The sequence below is a fragment of the Pholis gunnellus genome (assembly GCF_910591455.1).
Source record: "Pholis gunnellus genome assembly, chromosome: 10".
Lineage (NCBI taxonomy): Eukaryota > Metazoa > Chordata > Actinopteri > Perciformes > Pholidae > Pholis > Pholis gunnellus.
In genome coordinates, this window is record NC_136537.1 from 20,090,956 (window position 1) to 20,112,511 (window position 21,556).

The 21,556-nt window shown below is 39.6% G+C and overlaps 2 protein-coding genes across 2 annotated transcripts in view; one reads left to right on the plus strand and one right to left on the minus strand.

Moving 5' to 3' along the window:
• The first annotated feature begins 545 nt into the window (after nucleotides 1-545).
• On the plus strand, nucleotides 546-3,127 carry LOC306702099 (E3 ubiquitin-protein ligase TRIM21-like). Its single transcript, XM_079167607.1, has 2 exons — nucleotides 546-638; nucleotides 1,142-3,127. The coding sequence occupies exon 2, from the start codon at nucleotides 1,153-1,155 to the stop codon at nucleotides 2,794-2,796; it is 1,644 nt and encodes a 547-aa protein (XP_079023733.1). The 5' UTR covers nucleotides 546-638; nucleotides 1,142-1,152; the 3' UTR covers nucleotides 2,797-3,127.
• Nucleotides 3,128-11,995: 8,868 nt separating this feature from the next.
• Nucleotides 11,996-21,556, minus strand: part of fam13b (family with sequence similarity 13 member B) — a 63,473-nt gene continuing 53,912 nt past the window's right edge. The window contains 11 exon segments of the mRNA XM_079167342.1: nucleotides 11,996-16,393; nucleotides 16,961-17,062; nucleotides 17,381-17,790; nucleotides 18,050-18,145; nucleotides 18,287-18,370; nucleotides 18,506-18,720; nucleotides 19,445-19,539; nucleotides 19,541-19,631; nucleotides 20,484-20,565; nucleotides 20,900-21,041; nucleotides 21,156-21,429. Of these exon segments, the coding sequence (XP_079023468.1) occupies nucleotides 16,270-16,393; nucleotides 16,961-17,062; nucleotides 17,381-17,790; nucleotides 18,050-18,145; nucleotides 18,287-18,370; nucleotides 18,506-18,720; nucleotides 19,445-19,539; nucleotides 19,541-19,631; nucleotides 20,484-20,565; nucleotides 20,900-21,041; nucleotides 21,156-21,429 (1,715 nt within the window). The 3' untranslated portion in view covers nucleotides 11,996-16,269.

Genomic DNA, 21,556 nt, shown 5'->3' on the forward strand with positions numbered 1-21,556 from the left:
CTCAGTCTCCTTTACTGTTTTAGTTTGGCCAGCAGTATTTTATGACAATCTTAGGTGTGACTTATAACTTATAATCATCAGAAACGGGTTCACTAAAATGGATTGTAGATATAATTATTGATAATAGTAACACCTGTGCTATTTGTAAAAACCTTTACATCTAAAGTAGCTACTAAAATGGGAATCACTGAATATTACGTTCGAAGACAAATGAAAGGAATGTATTTCCTATAGTTCCTAAATGCAAGAAATTATTTATTTTATTATTTTTTTCATACCTTTATTTAACCAGGTAAATCGCATCAATATTTAATATAGCCAAGACAGCAGCAGCAGGATGTTTAAAAAAAAATACACACACACCTTTAAAATGTGTAAATAGAAAAACATACAGTATTTCAGATTTAACATTTAAAACACGCGCACAATAAAGGAATAAGAAGGAAAAAGTCAAACTCATGTTTGAATATTCAGGGTATTTGTCAAAGAGGCGGAGCAACTCTGAAAGAGGAGAGCTGCAGAGTCACTTTTCCTGAAGTGAAAGTGAAAGTTAGTCTGAGCGACAGTCGAGACAAGACTTTCTGTTTCTCTCTAAAGAAACATTCACGTGAATCCTGCAGAGTCTCTGACACACCCTGGTGAGTAAACTGTTCTACAAACACACTCAATATTTGGTCAAAAGTGAGTTCAAACCAGGATCCAGAACAAAGAACAAAGTAACAGCAGATACACTGCTAGAAGCTAACTAGCCTAGCTGCTACTCCCTTTGGACTGTCCAAGCACAGAGAACAGCTGCTGATAATATTCAGCTCGACTCGGACAGGAAGTTCAACTCAAATTCAAACTGAGGTCCAAATATGTCACAGTAAATAGTAATGTGTTCAATGTAAAAGTGGAATTGTAATTGATATAAATTCACTCTAATAATATATAAGCAGCAGGGTCGCAGTATTATTCTATCCTAAAGTACTCAAACCCTCTTCTGTAATGGTTCCCTCTGCAGTAGGTGTCTCCAGGACCACATGTTACCATGATGACACACACACAGAGACCCACAATGTGAAAACGGTACCTGACACACGCTGTTGCGGCTCCTAAAGATGTAATAACGGTTTTGTTTTTTCACACTTTGTGTCCCCAGAGTGTGTAGACATGTCTGCTGCCAGCTGTCTGCTGACTGAAGATCAGTTTCTGTGCTCCATCTGTCTGGATGTGTTCACCGATCCAGTCAGCACACCATGTGGACACAACTTCTGTAAGAACTGCATCACTGAACACTGGAACGTTAATGTCCGGTCTCGGTGTCCCAACTGTAAAAAGGTGTTCAACTCTAGACCTGAGCTGCAGGTCAACACTTTCATCTCTGAGATGGCTGCTCGGTTCAGACAGTCGGCTCAACAGAAAGCCAGCAGCAGCAGCTCAGAGCAACAAGCTGCCAAACCAGGAGAAGTGCCCTGTGACGTCTGCACTGGAACCAAACTGAAGGCCCTGAACTCCTGCCTGGTGTGTCTGGCCTCCTACTGTGAGACTCACCTGGAGCCTCATCTGACAATGTCGGGTCTGAAAAGACATCAGCTGATCGACCCTGTGGAGAACCTGGAAGGCAGGATGTGTACGAAGCACGATAAACTGCTGGAGCTGTTCTGTAAGACCGACCAGATGTGTGTCTGCGTGCTCTGCACTTATTCAGGCCACAAGACGCACGATCTTGTTCCTCTGGAAGAAGAATGTGAAGGAAAGAAAGCCGAACTGGAGGAAACTGAGGCTGAAATTCAGCAGATGCTCCAGAAGAGACGACTGAAGATTCAGGAGATCAAACAATCGGTGGTCCTCTGTGAGGAAGATGCAGACAGAGAGATAGCAGATGGCGTTCAGGTCTTCACCGCTCTGAAGGAGTCTGTCGAGAGAAGCCAGGCCGAGCTCATCGACACGATCAAAGAGAAGCAGAGAAAGACAGAGAAACAGGCGGAAGGCTTCATCGAAGAGCTGGAACAGGAAATCTCTGAGCTGAAGAAGAGAAGCACCGAGGTGGTTCAGCTCTCACGCTCTGAAGACCACCTCCACCTCCTCCAGAGCTTCAGGACCCTGAACACTGCTCCACCCACCAAGGACTGGACAGGAGTCCGAGTCAGTCCGCCTTCATATGAGGGGACTCTGGCGAGAGCTGTGAATCAGCTGGAGGAGACGCTCAGCGAACAGATGAAGAAGCTGTTTGAGGCCGAGCTGAAGAGGGTCCAGCAGTCTGCAGTGGATGTGACACTTGATCCCGATACAGCAAATCCGTATCTCATCCTGTCCGATGACGGAAAACAAGTTAAATGCGGTGACGTGAAGAAGAATCTTCCAGACAATCCAAAGAGATTTGATACTTATGCTAATGTATTAGCAAAGCAGAGTTTCTCTTCAGGAAGATTTTACTACCAGGTTGAGGTTAAAGGGAAGCCTAAGTGGACGGTAGGAGTGGCCAGAGAGTCGATCGACAGGAAGGAAGACATCACACTGACGCCTCAGAAAGGTTACTGGACGATATGGTTGAGGAATGAGAATGAGTACAAGGCTCACGCTGACCCATCAGTCAGTCTCTCTCTGAAGTCTCAGCCTGAGAAGGTGGGGGTGTTTGTGGATTACGAGGAGGGTCTGGTCTCCTTTTATGACGTTGATGCTGCAGCTCTTATCTACTCCTTCACTGGCTGCTGCTTCGCTGAGAAACTCTACCCGTACTTTAGTCCATGTAATAATGATGGTGATAAAAACTCTGCTCCTCTGATCATCTCTCCTGTCAATCATGCCGGGTAGAACGAACACTTGATTTTCTACAGAGAGGCTCTTTCATTTAATGTAACAAATCTATATTATTGGTGATTTACAGTGTATACTTTACTGATTTTTCACATTATGATCAATGGGCTCTTTCTATTTGTCTGTAAATGTTTTTCTACTACTCCAACACACAGACATTAAGCCACTGATTGATATTATCTAATGTAATCTAATTAATTATAATAACTGCATAACCTGCCTTCAAGACTGATGAGTCATCAAAAACAATGTACTCAGGAACAGGAAGCAAACGTTTTGTATTGTCCTCGTCTCTGCAGACAGTTTTATAGCCTGAATAAAGTGAACAAATCCTCAACAGAATAAATACAAAGAAACTTTTAAGTGGATGTCTTTTGGATTTTACATTTAGTCAAGTACTGTATTTAAGTACAATTTTTAGATACTTTATTTGTATATTTGCACTTTAAGCTACTTTCTAATGTACTACATCTCAGAGGTAAATAATGTACTTGTGGCGATTGTGAACAGATGAAGAAGCAGTTTGAGAGGGTCCAGCAGTCTGCGGTGGCTGTGACACTTGATCCTGATACAGTACATCCTACATCCACCCAGTGAAATGATGGAGAAAAGACAAATCAGGGTCACAACTGTACCATGAAAAAACTAAAAAAGTAACTAAAAAAGTAAAGTAACTTTAAAAGTAACTTTAAAAGAAAAGTAACTAAAAAAGTAACTAAAAAAGTAAAGTAACTAAAAAAGTAACTAAAAAAGTAAAGTAACTAAAAAAGTAAAGTAACTAAAAAAGTAAAGTAACTAAAAAAGTAACTTTAAAAGTAAAGTAACTAAAAAAGTAACTTTAAAAGTAAAGTAACTAAAGAAGTAACTAAAAAAGTAAAGTAACTAAAAAAGTAACTTTAAAAGTAAAGTAACTTTGAGAGTAACTAAAAAAGTAAAGTAACTAAAAAAGTAACTTTAAAAGTAAAGTAACTAAAAAAGTAACTTTAAAAGTAAAGTAACTTTAAAAGTAACTAAAAAAGTAAAGTAACTAAAAAAGTAACTTTAAAAGTAAAGTAACTAAAAAAGTAACTTTAAAAGTAAAGTAACTAAAGTAACTAAAAAAGTAACTTTAAAAGTAAAGTAACTAAAAAAGTAACTTTAAAAGTAAAGTAACTAAAAAAGTAACTTTAAAAGTAAAGTAACTAAAAAAGTAACTTTACTTTTTTAGTTACTTTTTTAGTTACTTTACTTTTAAAGTTACTTTTTTAGTTACTTTACTTTTTTAGTTACTTTTTTAGTTACTTTACTTTTAAAGTTACTTTTTTAGTTACTTTACTTTTTTAGTTACTTTTTTAGTTACTTTACTTTTTTAGTTACTTTTTTAGTTACTTTACTTTTAAAGTTACTTTTTTAGTTACTTTACTTTTTTAGTTACTTTTAAAGTTACTTTACTTTTAAAGTTACTTTTTTAGTTACTTTACTTTTAAAGTTACTTTTTTAGTTACTTTACTTTTTTAGTTACTTTTTTTAGTTACTTTACTTTTAAAGTTACTTTTTTAGTTACTTTACTTTTTTAGTTACTTTTAAAGTTACTTTACTTTTTTAGTTACTTTACTTTTAAAGTTACTTTTTTAGTTACTTTACTTTTAAAGTTACTTTTTTAGTTACTTTATTTTTATTTGAAAAACTTTTATTCCGTATCCCTGTAGTGTTGATTCAGAGTAAGCACTGCATTAATTACAACACCTTGCACATTTGGAAAACCAAAACTACACATATCTTTAATTTCAACCAACATATAAACAGTACAGTACACTACCTTACAGGTTTGGCGAATAGAAGTCTGTGTTCAGTGCATAATGTGCATGGCATGGGAGAAGATACATTCATCACCAGGTTGACCACAGCTGGCCGCTTCACTCCTCTGTGTCGGAGCTGTCTGCTGCGTCGGTGTTGTGGGTCAGCATGTAGTTGTCGATGGAGGGGCAGTTGTGGATGGAGTAACGCAGACGCTCAGCGAGGATGACCTGGCTCGTGTAAGGGGGCAGGCGAAACAGGAAGAAGCAGGTCTGTGCAGTAGGGAGGCCGTTGACGGGCTGTAGGACATGATAGGGGGAAAAAGTTTAGTAGTTTGTACTATTGATATGTTTGCCCTCGTCAACAGGCTCGTTATTTCCGTTAGCGATGACCTCACCCTATCAACCTTGATGATTTGGAACTTCTGCGTGATATCAGCTGGATTGGAAGGCAACCTGGACCGGCCAGAGACGAAACGGAGGAAAAGCACTCGCTTATTGTTTTTATATTATGCATATAAGAACATGAAAGTGTATTTTATTACAGACGTATTGTTTTTACCTTGTTTTCATCGGTCAGTTTATGTATTGGATGCTTCTGGACTTCCGTGTGTTCAGTGAATTATGTGCAAATGCAGTAAAGAAAAGAATTTAATGATGAAACCCAATTGTGTTTTTTCAGTTTGTTCTACTGGGGTTAAAGTCGAAAAACAGTCAAAAAAGTCATTCAATCAGGAGAGACTTCATTAGAATTTCACAATAATTTATTACACATTGTACAAATGTGAATAGTGCAACGTCTTTGGCGATTGGACTCCATCCTGAAGGAAGACAATCGATGTTGATGAAGGGAGTTGCTGCGGAGTTATAAACAGCATAGTATAGGATGTCGAAAAAAGTCATGAAAAAGTCAGTGTACCATGTCGAAAAGTCATAACTTTACTTAAGTTACTTTATTTTTAAAGTTGCTTTTTTAGTTACTTTACTTTTAAAGTTACTTTTTTAGTTACTTTACTTTTTTAGTTACTTTTAAAGTTACTTTACTTTTAAAGTTACTTTTTTAGTTACTTTACTTTTAAAGTTACTTTTTTAGTTACTTTACTTTTTTAGTTACTTTTTTAGTTACTTTACTTTTTTAGTTACTTTTTTAGTTACTTTACTTTTAAAGTTACTTTTTTAGTTACTTTACTTTTTTAGTTACTTTTAAAGTTACTTTACTTTTAAAGTTACTTTTTTAGTTACTTTACTTTTAAAGTTACTTTTTTAGTTACTTTATTTTTATTTGAAAAACTTTTATTCCGTATCCCTGTAGTGTTGATTCAGAGTAAGCACTGCATTAATTACAACACCTTGCACATTTGGAAAACCAAAACTACACATATCTTTAATTTCAACCAACATATAAACAGTACAGTACACTACCTTACAGGTTTGGCGAATAGAAGTCTGTGTTCAGTGCATAATGTGCATGGCATGGGAGAAGATACATTCATCACCAGGTTGACCACAGCTGGCCGCTTCACTCCTCTGTGTCGGAGCTGTCTGCTGCGTCGGTGTTGTGGGTCAGCATGTAGTTGTCGATGGAGGGGCAGTTGTGGATGGAGTAACGCAGACGCTCAGCGAGGATGACCTGGCTCGTGTAAGGGGGCAGGCGAAACAGGAAGAAGCAGGTCTGTGCAGTAGGGAGGCCGTTGACGGGCTGTAGGACATGATAGGGGGAAAAAGTTTAGTAGTTTGTACTATTGATATGTTTGCCCTCGTCAACAGGCTCGTTATTTCCGTTAGCGATGACCTCACCCTATCAACCTTGATGATTTGGAACTTCTGCGTGATATCAGCTGGATTGGAAGGCAACCTGGACCGGCCAGAGACGAAACGGAGGAAAAGCACTCGCTTATTGTTTTTATATTATGCATATAAGAACATGAAAGTGTATTTTATTACAGACGTATTGTTTTTACCTTGTTTTCATCGGTCAGTTTATGTATTGGATGCTTCTGGACTTCCGTGTGTTCAGTGAATTATGTGCAAATGCAGTAAAGAAAAGAATTTAATGATGAAACCCAATTGTGTTTTTTCAGTTTGTTCTACTGGGGTTAAAGTCGAAAAACAGTCAAAAAAGTCATTCAATCAGGAGAGACTTCATTAGAATTTCACAATAATTTATTACACATTGTACAAATGTGAATAGTGCAACGTCTTTGGCGATTGGACTCCATCCTGAAGGAAGACAATCGATGTTGATGAAGGGAGTTGCTGCGGAGTTATAAACAGCATAGTATAGGATGTCGAAAAAAGTCATGAAAAAGTCAGTGTACCATGTCGAAAAGTCATAACTTTACTTAAGTTACTTTATTTTTAAAGTTGCTTTTTTAGTTACTTTACTTTTAAAGTTACTTTTTTAGTTACTTTACTTTTTTAGTTACTTTTAAAGTTACTTTACTTTTAAAGTTACTTTTTTAGTTACTTTACTTTTAAAGTTACTTTTTTAGTTACTTTACTTTTTTAGTTACTTTTTTAGTTACTTTACTTTTTTAGTTACTTTTTTAGTTACTTTACTTTTAAAGTTACTTTTTTAGTTACTTTACTTTTTTAGTTACTTTTAAAGTTACTTTACTTTTAAAGTTACTTTTTTAGTTACTTTACTTTTAAAGTTACTTTTTTAGTTACTTTACTTTTAAAGTTACTTTTTTTAGTTACTTTACTTTTAAAGTTACTTTTTTAGTTACTTTACTTTTTTAGTTACTTTTAAAGTTACTTTACTTTTTTAGTTACTTTACTTTTAAAGTTACTTTTTTAGTTACTTTACTTTTAAAGTTACTTTTTTAGTTACTTTATTTTTATTTGAAAAACTTTTATTCCGTATCCCTGTAGTGTTGATTCAGAGTAAGCACTGCATTAATTACAACACCTTGCACATTTGGAAAACCAAAACTACACATATCTTTAATTTCAACCAACATATAAACAGTACAGTACACTACCTTACAGGTTTGGCGAATAGAAGTCTGTGTTCAGTGCATAATGTGCATGGCATGGGAGAAGATACATTCATCACCAGGTTGACCACAGCTGGCCGCTTCACTCCTCTGTGTCGGAGCTGTCTGCTGCGTCGGTGTTGTGGGTCAGCATGTAGTTGTCGATGGAGGGGCAGTTGTGGATGGAGTAACGTAGACGCTCAGCGAGGATGACCTGGCTCGTGTAAGGGGGCAGGCGAAACAGGAAGAAGCAGGTCTGTGCAGTAGGGAGGCCGTTGACGGGCTGTAGGACATGATAGGGGGAAAAAGTTTAGTAGTTTGTACTATTGATATGTTTGCCCTCGTCAACAGGCTCGTTATTTCCGTTAGCGATGACCTCACCCTATCAACCTTGATGATTTGGAACTTCTGCGTGATATCAGCTGGATTGGAAGGCAACCTGGACCGGCCAGAGACGAAACGGAGGAAAAGCACTCGCTTATTGTTTTTATATTATGCATATAAGAACATGAAAGTGTATTTTATTACAGACGTATTGTTTTTACCTTGTTTTCATCGGTCAGTTTATGTATTGGATGCTTCTGGACTTCCGTGTGTTCAGTGAATTATGTGCAAATGCAGTAAAGAAAAGAATTTAATGATGAAACCCAATTGTGTTTTTTCAGTTTGTTCTACTGGGGTTAAAGTCGAAAAACAGTCAAAAAAGTCATTCAATCAGGAGAGACTTCATTAGAATTTCACAATAATTTATTACACATTGTACAAATGTGAATAGTGCAACGTCTTTGGCGATTGGACTCCATCCTGAAGGAAGACAATCGATGTTGATGAAGGGAGTTGCTGCGGAGTTATAAACAGCATAGTATAGGATGTCGAAAAAAGTCATGAAAAAGTCAGTGTACCATGTCGAAAAGTCATAACTTTACTTAAGTTACTTTATTTTTAAAGTTGCTTTTTTAGTTACTTTACTTTTAAAGTTACTTTTTTAGTTACTTTTCTTTTTTAGTTACTTTTAAAGTTACTTTACTTTTAAAGTTACTTTTTTAGTTACTTTACTTTTAAAGTTACTTTTTTAGTTACTTTACTTTTAAAGTTACTTTTTTAGTTACTTTACTTTTTTAGTTACTTTTTTAGTTACTTTACTTTTTTAGTTACTTTTTTAGTTACTTTACTTTTAAAGTTACTTTTTTAGTTACTTTACTTTTTTAGTTACTTTTAAAGTTACTTTACTTTTAAAGTTACTTTTTTAGTTACTTTACTTTTAAAGTTACTTTTTTAGTTACTTTACTTTTTTAGTTACTTTTTTAGTTACTTTACTTTTAAAGTTACTTTTTTAGTTACTTTACTTTTTTAGTTACTTTTAAAGTTACTTTACTTTTTTAGTTACTTTACTTTTAAAGTTACTTTTTTAGTTACTTTACTTTTAAAGTTACTTTTTTAGTTACTTTATTTTTATTTGAAAAACTTTTATTCCGTATCCCTGTAGTGTTGATTCAGAGTAAGCACTGCATTAATTACAACACCTTGCACATTTGGAAAACCAAAACTACACATATCTTTAATTTCAACCAACATATAAACAGTACAGTACACTACCTTACAGGTTTGGCGAATAGAGGGTAGTGTTCAGTGCATAATGTGCATGGCATGGGAGAAGATACATTCATCACCAGGTTGACCACAGCTGGCCGCTTCACTCCTCTGTGTCGGAGCTGTCTGCTGCGTCGGTGTTGTGGGTCAGCATGTAGTTGTCGATGGAGGGGCAGTTGTGGATGGAGTAACGCAGACGCTCAGCGAGGATGACCTGGCTCGTGTAAGGGGGCAGGCGAAACAGGAAGAAGCAGGTCTGTGCAGTAGGGAGGCCGTTGACGGGCTGTAGGACATGATAGGGGGAAAAAGTTTAGTAGTTTGTACTATTGATATGTTTGCCCTCGTCAACAGGCTCGTTATTTCCGTTAGCGATGACCTCACCCTATCAACCTTGATGATTTGGAACTTCTGCGTGATATCAGCTGGATTGGAAGGCAACCTGGACCGGCCAGAGACGAAACGGAGGAAAAGCACTCGCTCCTCATTGGTGAACTCCTCCAGGCTACCTAATGTTCATCAGGCCTTATCCCGCCTTTCTGTCCTGCTGTAAAACTGTCACCTTACTCTCCTGATATCAAAGCCTTTTTGTACTACTGCACCTGACCTGCATATAGTTTGATTTATTTATAGGTACTGAAGTTGTAAAAGTTCCTTTTAAAAGAAAATGCCTTTTGTAAATAGTAATTACTGCAATTTAAATATTTTCCTTTATTGTTTTTATATTATGCATATAAGAACATGAAAGTGTATTTTAATACAGACGTCATCGCTAACGGAAATAACGAGCCTGTTGACGAGGGCAAACATATCAATAGTACAAACTACTAAACTTTTTCCCCCTATCATGTCCTACAGCCCGTCAACGGCCTCCCTACTGCACAGACCTGCTTCTTCCTGTTTCGCCTGCCCCCTTACACGAGCCAGGTCATCCTCGCTGAGCGTCTGCGTTACTCCATCCACAACTGCCCCTCCATCGACAACTACATGCTGACCCACAACACCGATGCAGCAGACAGCTCCGACACAGAGGAGTGAAGCGGCCAGCTGTGGTCAACCTGGTGATGAATGTATCTTCTCCCATGCCATGCACATTATGCACTGAACACAGACTTCTATTCGCCAAACCTGTAAGGTAGTGCACTGTACTGTTTATATGTTGGTTGAAATTAAAGATATGTGTAGTTTTGGTTTTCCAAATGTGCAAGGTGTTGTAATTAATGCAGTGCTTACTCTGAATCAAAACTACAGGGATACGGAATAAAAGTTTTTCAAATAAAAATAAAGTAACTAAAAAAGTAACTTTAAAAGTAAAGTAACAAAAAGTAACTTTAAAAGTAAAGTAACTAAAAAAGTAAAGTAACTTTAAAAGTAACTAAAAAAGTAAAGTAACTAAAAAAGTAACTTTAAAAGTAAAGTAACTAAAAAAGTAACTAAAAAAGTAAAGTAACTAAAAAAGTAACTTTAAAAGTAAAGTAACTAAAAAAGTAACTAAAAAAGTAAAGTAACTAAAAAAGTAACTTTAAAAGTAAAGTAACTAAAAAAGTAACTTTAAAAGTAAAGTAACTTTAAAAGTAACTAAAAAAGTAAAGTAACTAAAAAAGTAACTTTAAAAGTAAAGTAACTAAAAAAGTAACTAAAAAAGTAAAGTAACTAAAAAAGTAACTAAAAAAGTAAAGTAACTAAAAAAGTAACTAAAAAAGTAAAGTAACTAAAAAAGTAACTTTAAAAGTAAAGTAACTAAAAAAGTAACTTTAAAAGTAAAGTAACTTTAAAAGTAACTAAAAAAGTAAAGTAACTAAAAAAGTAACTTTAAAAGTAAAGTAACTAAAAAAGCAACTAAAAAAGTAAAGTAACTAAAAAAGTAACTTTAAAAGTAAAGTAACTAAAAAAGTAACTTTAAAAGTAAAGTAACTTTAAAAGTAACTAAAAAAGTAAAGTAACTAAAAAAGTAACTTTAAAAGTAAAGTAACTAAAAAAGTAACTTTAAAAGTAAAGTAACTAAAAAAGTAACTAAAAAAGTAAAGTAACTAAAAAAGTAACTTTAAAAGTAAAGTAACTAAAAAAGTAACTTTAAAAGTAAAGTAACTTTAAAAGTAACTAAAAAAGTAAAGTAACTAAAAAAGTAACTTTAAAAGTAAAGTCACTAAAAAAGTAACTAAAAATGTAAAGTAACTAAAAAAGTAACTTTAAAAGTAAAGTAACTAAAAAAGCAACTTTAAAAATAAAGTAACTTAAGTAAAGTTATGACTTTTCGACATGGTACACTGACTTTTTCATGACTTTTTTCGACATCCTATACTATGCTGTTTATAACTCCGCAGCAACTCCCTTCATCAACATCGATTGTCTTCCTTCAGGATGGAGTCCAATCGCCAAAGACGTTGCACTATTCACATTTGTACAATGTGTAATAAATTATTGTGAAATTCTAATGAAGTCTCTCCTGATTGAATGACTTTTTTGACTGTTTTTCGACTTTAAACGTCTGCATCCGTTCATAGCTGCCCGTCAGGATGGAAACGTGGCTCGACTCCACGACGACTGAGATATATAAAACTGAATCAGGAGCAGACTATGTGTGTCTTTATGATTCGACCACAAGCTACAAAATGGCGTTTAAGTTGTTTTAAGGGTCTTAATTATCAACATTTTATACTTTTTGAGACCGTTCAGACCCCCTCGGTCTCAAGTATAATATTTATCATCACACGTTATACCACTATATCATGCAAATAATACATCTCTGTAAAAATTGCTCTCGTTCGTCATTTGGTACGTTTTAACCAGGTCTCTTTACACCACACTGTCAACAGATTCATTTAAGACTTAAGAATCAAGAGAACTGATGTGGCAAGCTTGTAAATTTTATTTTCCACGTGTAAATGTTTGTTACCGATTGTATTTCCTCAGCCTTTTTGTTAATGAAGGAAAAAAAAAAAAACAGAACAAAAAGCATTCACAAAGTAAGAAAACATTTATAGATACATACACGCATACAATATATTGATGTGATAAAACACAGAATTACCTGTGAACGACCTGCAGGAGGAAGAAACCTCTCTGGTCAAAGGAATTCACAGCAAAATTCAACATCAAAGACGTCGCAAAGTATCTTATTTCTAACCGTCTCGATAGCATCTGTAAGTAACGTGACTATTTGTCCTTAAAAGAGATTTAAAGAGTCGAAAATTAGAGACTTTACAGTCAAATATTTCTCACCGCGTCTGTTTTCTGAGCGGCGCTATGGCCTGTGAGACGTCTTCGACAGAAACGTCTGCTGTGAATTCCAGATGTGAGAAACAACCATGCATGTCGGATGGGTAGGGGTGACATGAAACAGACGGTACACCCACGGAGACGAAATACATTACAGTTTACAACGTGAATTTGACCACTCTGTTGCAGGCACAATGTAAAACAAAGTTTGTTTTAAAGAAACTGAGGCGCCAAACAAACCAACTGCTCACCTTGTTTGACAAAAAAGAAAAAGCCCTTCAGAGATTTGTGATGGATTGTTTCTACTTTTTGAATGATGATAAATACTGAAATGTTTTCAGATACGACACATCTGGCTGGCTTTTCAATCCCTATTCACCTTAAAATGTTACTCTTATTTTGGTTTTTCAGCAGCGCCAACATGAACATTATGCTGACAACAGTGGTACAAACACACTGTTCGAGCAGAGTTTGTGACAATGTGTGTGTTCGGCTGAAAACAAAAACAAAAAAAAAATAGTATTGTACCTCAATTATTCACACACACAAAATCAATCCCGCACATTACCCCATGACCCGATACTGTAAAAGCTCCACGCAAAACTTTTATTATTGCTGCTTCTTCATGGCACAAATAATATAAACAATACATCATGTTATTCATACTATTATGTTCTCTTTTGCCATGCAAGCTTACTACAGTACTGCTTCTATATTAGCTTATATTACACAGAGCGACAAAAATAAATGTAGGAAACAGAGCAGGTTCATGTTTGATTAGCACACACACAGTGCCAGACTAACGTCTACAGCTGGTTTTACAGTTTGTGAGTAGATACAAAAGGATTATTATTGTCATTATCACACAAAATAATGGTTATGATAGTTATAGCAATATTTATAATGATAAAAAAAAAAAACACATTCTCAGGGCATCACAAATATAATGAACCAAAGGGGGCCAAACATAATGTTTGAAATAATTTAAACAATCCTGACATTCATTCCTTCGGGTGGTATTTTTTTTTTTTTGTATGTACACTATATATTTATATTTGTATAGAAGTAGTGCTTAATTTTTAGAAATAACAAATGAAAAGAAACACAGACGGGCTGCATTCTGTGAATGCTGTGCAAATAACATCTTTTTACATCAACCCCATAAACTTTACCGTCCTGACGAACACGCCGCTCCCTCCCCCCGCACTCACAGACACAAAAACCCTCGGCTCGTTCGAAAACTTTGATTTCAAACCATCACATCCGCCGTCCACTGACTGACAAAAAAGACTGCAATCAAACTTTGATTCTGGCAGGGAAATGTACATCGATTCGTGAAAGAAAAGCACTACTTTGTCTTATTGGCCTTAAACATCTCACAGGTAACGAGCCAAAGAGGTTCTGATAATAGAACGCCTGCTGAAACGTTTGACTAGCTCAACAGCTAAAGCTTAGCGTTGGTTGGAAATTTCTCCGTCCCGCATTTCAAATCACGCTACGACATCATGACCTCCGTCTGGTGCCAGACAGCAGGGCCGAGGAGGAGTCAGGCCTCCTCACCTGCCCTCATTTCACCTGCCAGCAGGAAATGAAAGTACACTGCGACTGAAACTTCCACCAAAGAGAAACGCAGCCGAGGATTTGAAACTCGGGTCTCCCTCCTCGGCCTCGTGGACATCGTGCTAACGTGCTAATCAAACCCTCAGCTCTGACTCAACCAGTTAAGACAAAGGATCAGTTAACCACAGACAAAGGTCGTTCTCTGCATTTTAAAATCAGTGCTGGCAGTGTTGGCACCTCATCGATACAATACAAGCAAACATCAAGGACCACCAGAGATAAATTAGTTACTCAGTAACAGTCATAGTGATATTCAGGAAACTCTCCGTCTGGCTGCGCTGATACCAGACATGGTCAGGCTACCGCTTCCTGTAGCCAACATGCCTTTGGTTTCAAAGAAACTGCAGCAACGATGACCAGATACTGGCTCCTCTCCACAGCATTTATTACCCATAATCCCTCAGGACATGCCATACCCCCATGCAGCAAACTGAACAAGTGAAAAACAAAAGAGAAAGACACGGTACAGAAATGTCTGGAGGATTTCTGCAACAATTGTATTCACCTACATCCTAAAAAAAAAAATCAACCGTTTCATATGAGCATCTTCAGTCAACTGGTGCCTTTAAGTGCCATCAGAAATCTCAAAATCACGAGCATTCGTCCTCAAAACTAAAGCTTAAGACGACTTAAAAGCAGTGCTTTCACACGAGAAGCTCATAGGAGACAAAGTTCAAAGTTGCCAACCGTGTGTACATCTTATTTGACAAATATTGCCAAAATAGATCAAAATAAATGCTGTACGATAGAAACAAATGAAAAGGACACTCAGACGTTCACAAACAGCTCTAAGATCACACCGAGCGTGAATACATCATTTTTTTTTCTTGGAATACAACACATTCTTTTTCATCCGAGCAAAAAAATGTGAACAGCAGTGTCTCACAAACATGTATGTATACACTTTTTTTTTTTTTTTTGAAACAAAAGAACACGAAACAAACTTGTTTTGAAACTTGTGAATGAGTTTTAAAATCAGTCAGAAGGGCGTGAAGCATCCAGGATGTTGAATGAAGTTTTACTGACAGAATAAAACAAGCGATCGCCTCGATCGGGGCCGCTTCAACAAGCTGCGACTCACTGAAGCGAGAGACAGGACGACGTCCCACAGAAAGAACACGCGTCGGGAGTGAAGAGCGTCTAAAATGCCAGTCCTCGAGCTGTCCAGTAAGATTCCTCCGCATGAAGGAAAAACTAAAAAAACACACACAAAGAACAAAGACAAAAAGAAACAGTCCTGAAATTAAAAAGTCCAAATGTGGTTTTTCTTTCTCTCAGAAGACGAGTGAAAAGTCTTGAGTTGGTGATGAAGACGAACAGTGACGACGATTCCTTTTCCTCCATATTTTGCGGCCATGTTTTTTTAGATGAAATGCAGTCGAGGCAGCAGAGGATCAGCTGTGGCTGACGGGAGTGATTTGAGGTTAACTGGTGATGCTGCATTCATGTCACGGGAAAATAGGAGCAAACAAAGGCTTCTCGTGTCACCTTTTAAAAGTGGTTAGTTCAACTTTTAGCAAAGACGCCTACATTACTGAATTCTGAAAATACCAACAAAGAAAATATCTGTAGTCGCATATAAATGATCATTACATTTATCAAACAAATGTAATGATTTTGTGATCAAAATGCTTAAAATCTGCTCAAAGATCCGTCAACGCTTCAACGCTTTTCAGAGAAATAGTCCCAGGACCAAACGGTCAGGAGCTAAAACAAAAAAACAGCAGCTAAAAGTCCTTTTAGCACATTCGTCTTTACTTTTTCTTTGTAAAGATTTGTAAAAGTAGACCGATAAAGTATTTAAAACCATTTGAGATTTACTTACTACTAGATGCATTTCTTTACTGGTCAGAAAGAATCCGAATACTACCAACAGCTGTTAACTCAATTAAGGATTATCGGTGCTAGTAGATACGTTTCTATGGCATTGGGAAGTACTACCAGAAACTCGGACCCCAAGAACCAAAACTCTGGTTGCTTTAGTTAAAATAACCATCAACGACTGGAGACCCCCATCAAAAATGCTCCTGTAAATACAAACAATGTTTACATACAAGTTACATATCGTACTGCCACTCTTGATTTTCTCCATGACATAAATGCAGCAAACCAAGTGGAGATCATGAAGTCTGAGTCTCCTGATTCCATGGCAAGTCATGCGATGTGTCTGCTCCACCCTCCCCCAGGTGTGGTGACGTCTGACAAGACTGATGGACATCCTGGGCGGGTCCTCGCAGCAGTGACGAGAGGCTGATGTGTGCGGTGACAGCTGGTGTCTGAGGAGGGCGGGTCTAGATGGATTTGGAGGAATCCTGTTTGCTGATGAGGACTTCCAGCAGACGGAGTTTGGCCTTGATCCTCTTGTACTCCCTGTACTCCTCCAGCATCGGCACCCGGTCCTCCTTCTGCACATTTCTACAGCCGAGGAGGGAGACAGAGGAGAGTGAGCTCTCTAAATGACACATGCTTACTTTCGCGACCCCGGCAGCTACCGATGAGTGAACCTCAAACGGTCTCTGCTGGGCTGCTCCGAGGCCGTCTCACTGAACATTTATCAGCTCTCTCCAGACGGGGTCAGAATACACAATAGCGGATAAGGGACATTTGTAATTTATCCTGTATAGTGTCTCATAGTGGAAGACCCTGCAACCAGGATGCCCTGCAAAGCCCCAGCAGTAGAATTATTTCAGCTTTATCCTCCGAGATGCTTTGGACCACAGTAGACGACATTTCTGGCACAGGTTGTGACAGGCTGTTAGCTATAATTGGTTGTGGTTCAACATGTAGTGTGACAAGCTTCTTGCCACATTACAGCAGAAATTGAACTCACAACTCACTTAATCTGTCATCTGTGTAGGAATCTATGGTGACACATGAATGAAAATAAAGCCCAAATGTTTACGCCAGCTACATTGAAATCCTTATGCAGACAGTCTGGATTATGTTGAAGCGGGAATGTGAGTGAGCGTGTCTTCCACCTACCTTCCATTATGCTGATAAAAATCTTCTTCAAACTCTCGGATGGTCTTCCTCAGCTTCTTCTTCTCTGCTCTGGCCTTCCACAGCTGTTCCAGCAGCTCTGGCCTGGAGGACGACGGGATGCGTGAGAACGTAGTTACACATGCTGTCACGATATTAAAACCTCTGAGATGCTTTTAAATAATAGTCGCTGTCTCGTTTCTACACTGACTGAGGCACATAAGTGCTTAAATATGTGCAGTCATTTGGCTCTTGAACCATAAATTAAGAGTCCAGAGAGACAAGTAGGGCAGGAAGTGAGCTGTGGGGGTGTGAGCGATCAGTTGTCAGGATCATGACCAGGTATGAGTCCTGGATGTACAAACCTGAGCTAGAGGTTGTGTGTGTGTGTTTGTGTGTGTTTGTGTGTGTGTGTGCTCTTACATGGATGAGGCGTTGGAGCTGGACAGCCGCAGGTCAAGCGCCAGCTTCCCCGACCCCTCCTCCATCTTGGCTCTCATTGGACAGTCGCTCTGCCTGTCGGGAAGGTTCTGGCTCCTCGCTGATCCTTCAGACGAGGTCACAAGATCGACGGCCATGATGACCTCAGAGCTCTGCATCTCCCCACCGCTGCTCTCTCCTTCCTCCTCCTCGTCCTCCTCTTCTTCCTCCTCCTCCCGCTCCTCTTCCCTGTTGTCTTCTTCTCCTCCTCCTCCTCCTCCTCCTTCTCCTCCTCCTTCTCTTTCTTTCTGCTCCTCCTCTTCCTCCTCTTTGATCTCCTCCCAGAAATGAGCGGTTTCGCCCTCGATGATTGGTTGGAGGGTCTGACTTCTTCTCTTACTGGAGGGGGACACCTGGGGGAGAGAGGGGAGATTAATGGAAGTATGTGTGTGTGTGTGTGTGTGTGTGCGCACTGGTTTAATATGCAGTAAAGCAAGAATGACATGAACAAGAATGAGTTATTATTTTAATATATACTCGTACACCTAGCTGAAACTCAAGCAGATTTATTACAGTACAAGTACAAGTGCTAGTTGTACATTATATTACAATAAAATAACAAGATATAGTAGCTAACATAGTGTAATAGATGATGTGTTTATGTGCACGTACTGTGATAGGTGTGATGCTGATTCTGGTGAGCATCTGTTTGACCAGTCTGTAGCGATCGTAGAGAGGCTTCACCACCAGACGCTCCTCTCTGGTCACCTGAGAGAAGAGAGAGAGAGAGAGAGAGAGAGAGAGAGAGAGAGAGAGAGAGAGAGAGAGAGAGAGAGAGAAATAAACAGGTTACGACAAGTTTAAATGTGTGTTTCAGCTTCACAGGATGTAGGGTGTTTGGTAACTTACTGGTCGACCATGCAGGCCCTCATAGTGCAGCAGGTTCTTCTGAAGGACCGTCTTCTCACAGGACAACTGCTCCTTGGTCATCTTCTACAGAGACAGACACATCAGGTTATAGCGATGTATCAACACTCTTACATGTTTTTATGTGATGTCTACGTGATAATGATAATGATGATAATTGTGTCCCGATTCAGTCCCTGATAATAAGTATCTGCTGCGAACCTTGATGTCATCAGGCCAGCCGTCCTCCTGCTTCTTCCCTTTGACCCTGTGCTGGATCAGCTCCAGTGTTTCCTCCCTGGTGGGGCCCTGGCCCTTCATCTCTCCCGCTGCATCGTGAGCGCCTTGGTCCAGCGTGGAGCCGAAGCTCTTGGGTAAGGTGTTGCTCCGAGGACGAGTCAGGGGGCCGAGCTCGCTCTCTGCGCGGTGTTTGGCATCTGGGGAAGGAGGAAGACAGTGATGAGGGAGGAAGAGGAAGAGGAGGAGGAGGGAAACAAACGGGGAGGAGATAGAGAGGGTAGAGTACGGAGGAAGGAACCAGGACAAGAACGGGGAGAAAAACACAAATCATCAGACGGCACATAAAGCATTTTTCACTGGATGATCAGACATGCAGGAGTCTGACGGACAGCTGGGGTGGTTAAAGTCGGCCAGTCACAGTATGAGGAGAATGACACACACACACGCACACACACACACACACCCGGAACAACAACAACACAAACACCGAGCCCAGTCAAAACGCAAACACAACAAGCTAAAACATTTTCCTCAACATTTGTCTAACAGCATCTGGCTGTAGAGAAAAAACAAGACTTTCATAAGCCTCTGAGTCGGTCTGACGGTTATAGACAGTCGTACTGCTAACTGCTGGATATTATCTCAAGATAAAGCGTCACCTTGTGTCAACGTGTCCGGTGCAAAAGCATAAGAATACAGTGATAGTAGAACTAAACAAACACAGATTTCTGTCAGTCAGCAAATAGTCAAGCAGAAAAAACTCTGTTCTCTTCCTCAAGTTACTTCCCACTTTTCGTCCCAACATGCGGTTTCAACAGGAAATACACCAAAACAAAAGAAGCAAGACGCTCTCACAATGCCGCCTCATTGTGACTGTCAGTCGTGTATGTAATGTCTACTTACTGAGGGGTTGGTACTTACTGAGGTGATACGGTCTAGAGCTCAGGCCTGAGTACGGGTGGAGCGGGGGGGTGAGTGTGTGATGGGGGGGTGAGCAGATAGAGGAGGAGGGGGGGGGAAGGGGAGGAGGGAGCATGGTGGCGTCTGTATGAATGGAGCAAAGCCTGGTGCCTCAGCGTGCTTCTGGGTAAAAGGTGGTGCTGGCGTCCTGGTTGGCCGATCAGTCAATCAATCAATCAATCGGTCGGTTGGGCGATAGGAGGAGGAGGGAGGAAAGTGGAGAGCGGGTGCTCGCGTTATTGTTGTTTTTCAATTTTGATTTGAAACAGAGAGAGAGAGAGAGAGAGAGAGAGAGAGAGAAATGTTTCGGCCAATGCGTTCTCCGACAAGGAGAGCCGTCACCTCACATAGAGAGGGTGGGCGAGTGTCATGGGGTTGGTTCAGTTTGGCGAAACAATGCACAAGAGACTCGTCACAGTTTGGAAAACTATTTAGAAACATCAGATATGTCGTGTTTTACACACTGTGCTTCAAGGAACACCAAGTTTATCAAAACACAAAAATGTGCAGCCTAGAATCTGATCAAAAAGTAGATGTTTAATCAAATCAAGGTTCCTAGATATTTGCAAATGTTATGCATCTGTTTATGCACAACTTAAAAGCCTTATCCATCGTTTCACCTCACTGAATTCACTGCAGAGGTAATGAATGTGGGTTCACAAGGACGCATCAGCACACTGGAGGGTGGGAGCCACGCATGTGAGAGCCACGTCAACCCCCTGGCATGTGCGTGTCTGCATGTGTTGATGTTAGATCAGCACGCATGCAATGTTGTTACAAAGGTCAGAGGTTAGGAGTGGGGGGGGGTCAAGCTGTCCAGCATGGAACAGGATGGCACACAGACACTCTAACCCCGACACACACACACACACACACACACACACACGCGCGCACACACACACACGCACACACACACACACACACGCGCACACACACACACACACGCACACACACACGCACACAAATGCACGTTCACAGGAATTAGAGCTAGTTGTTCTACCTTTAATCTGCCTGCGGATCTTTGTGAGGTCGGTCATCCATTTGAGGACTTTGGGGTTAGCTGCCTTGTCTCCGTGAGAGGGCTGCAGAGAGAAGAGAGTTAGTGCTTCACTGGAACGTTCAGGACACTGACGCAGAATATAAAACAATTTAAGCACTTAGCTGATGTTTGTATATAAAAGAGTCTTACTGACAGTCTTAAAAATTAAGCTTGTAGTGCATATATAAAGAGAGGAGGAGAGGGGGAGAAAGGAGGGAGGAGGAGCAGGAGGATGACGGTCTAAGGACTGAAATGTTGTGAATAGAGTAAGTGTGCAGGATTTTTAAATTAGCTTTTTCGGTTTGCGTTTTAGCACTTAAAAAAAAATAGCTGAGTCATATTCCTGCTCAACAGTACACAAATCTGTATCTATGTACCTTATAGTTCCTTTCCTTCTCAAATTGCTCTTCAAATTGCTTAATTTTCTTCTTCAGGTGCTGAAGTTTCTTGGTGAGTTGATGGGTCACTGAATCGCCTCCTCTCATCGCCTCTTTGGAGCCAAACGATGCTCGCCGCGGCCTGGAGTGACAGAGGATACATGAAGGTGAATGAAATCAAACACAATCCTGGGTTTCAAACAGAAACTAGCTCGTAGTGAGTAAGCTGCAACGGGATGTCCGCGCCTCATCGTACCTCTGTGCTTTGGTGGGTGAGGTGGCGTCCGGGTCTTGCTGCAGGAATCGCTGGGCACCGTGCGCTCCGAAGTCGAGAAAGCGTCGCGCCAGGAGGTGAGGGTGGGAGCGGGAGGAGGAGGGGGAGGCTTCCTGCCCTCCCTCCCCCACGCCCTCCTCGCCATCCTCCTCCAGCAGCAGAGGAGGGAGAGTAACCATGCGGCCGGCCAGCGGGGAGAGCTGAGCCTCGCCGCTCTCGCTGTCGTCCTGCCAGGGTTTGAAAGCGGGGACGGGGTCTGGAGAGAGGAGGACAGAAACAAAGAGTCAGAGCACGTCAGCAGACGTCGGGGGAAAAAGGAGGGATTAATGTAATATTAACAACACACAAAAGCTGCATGGGAGAATGAAACAACACATTCATTT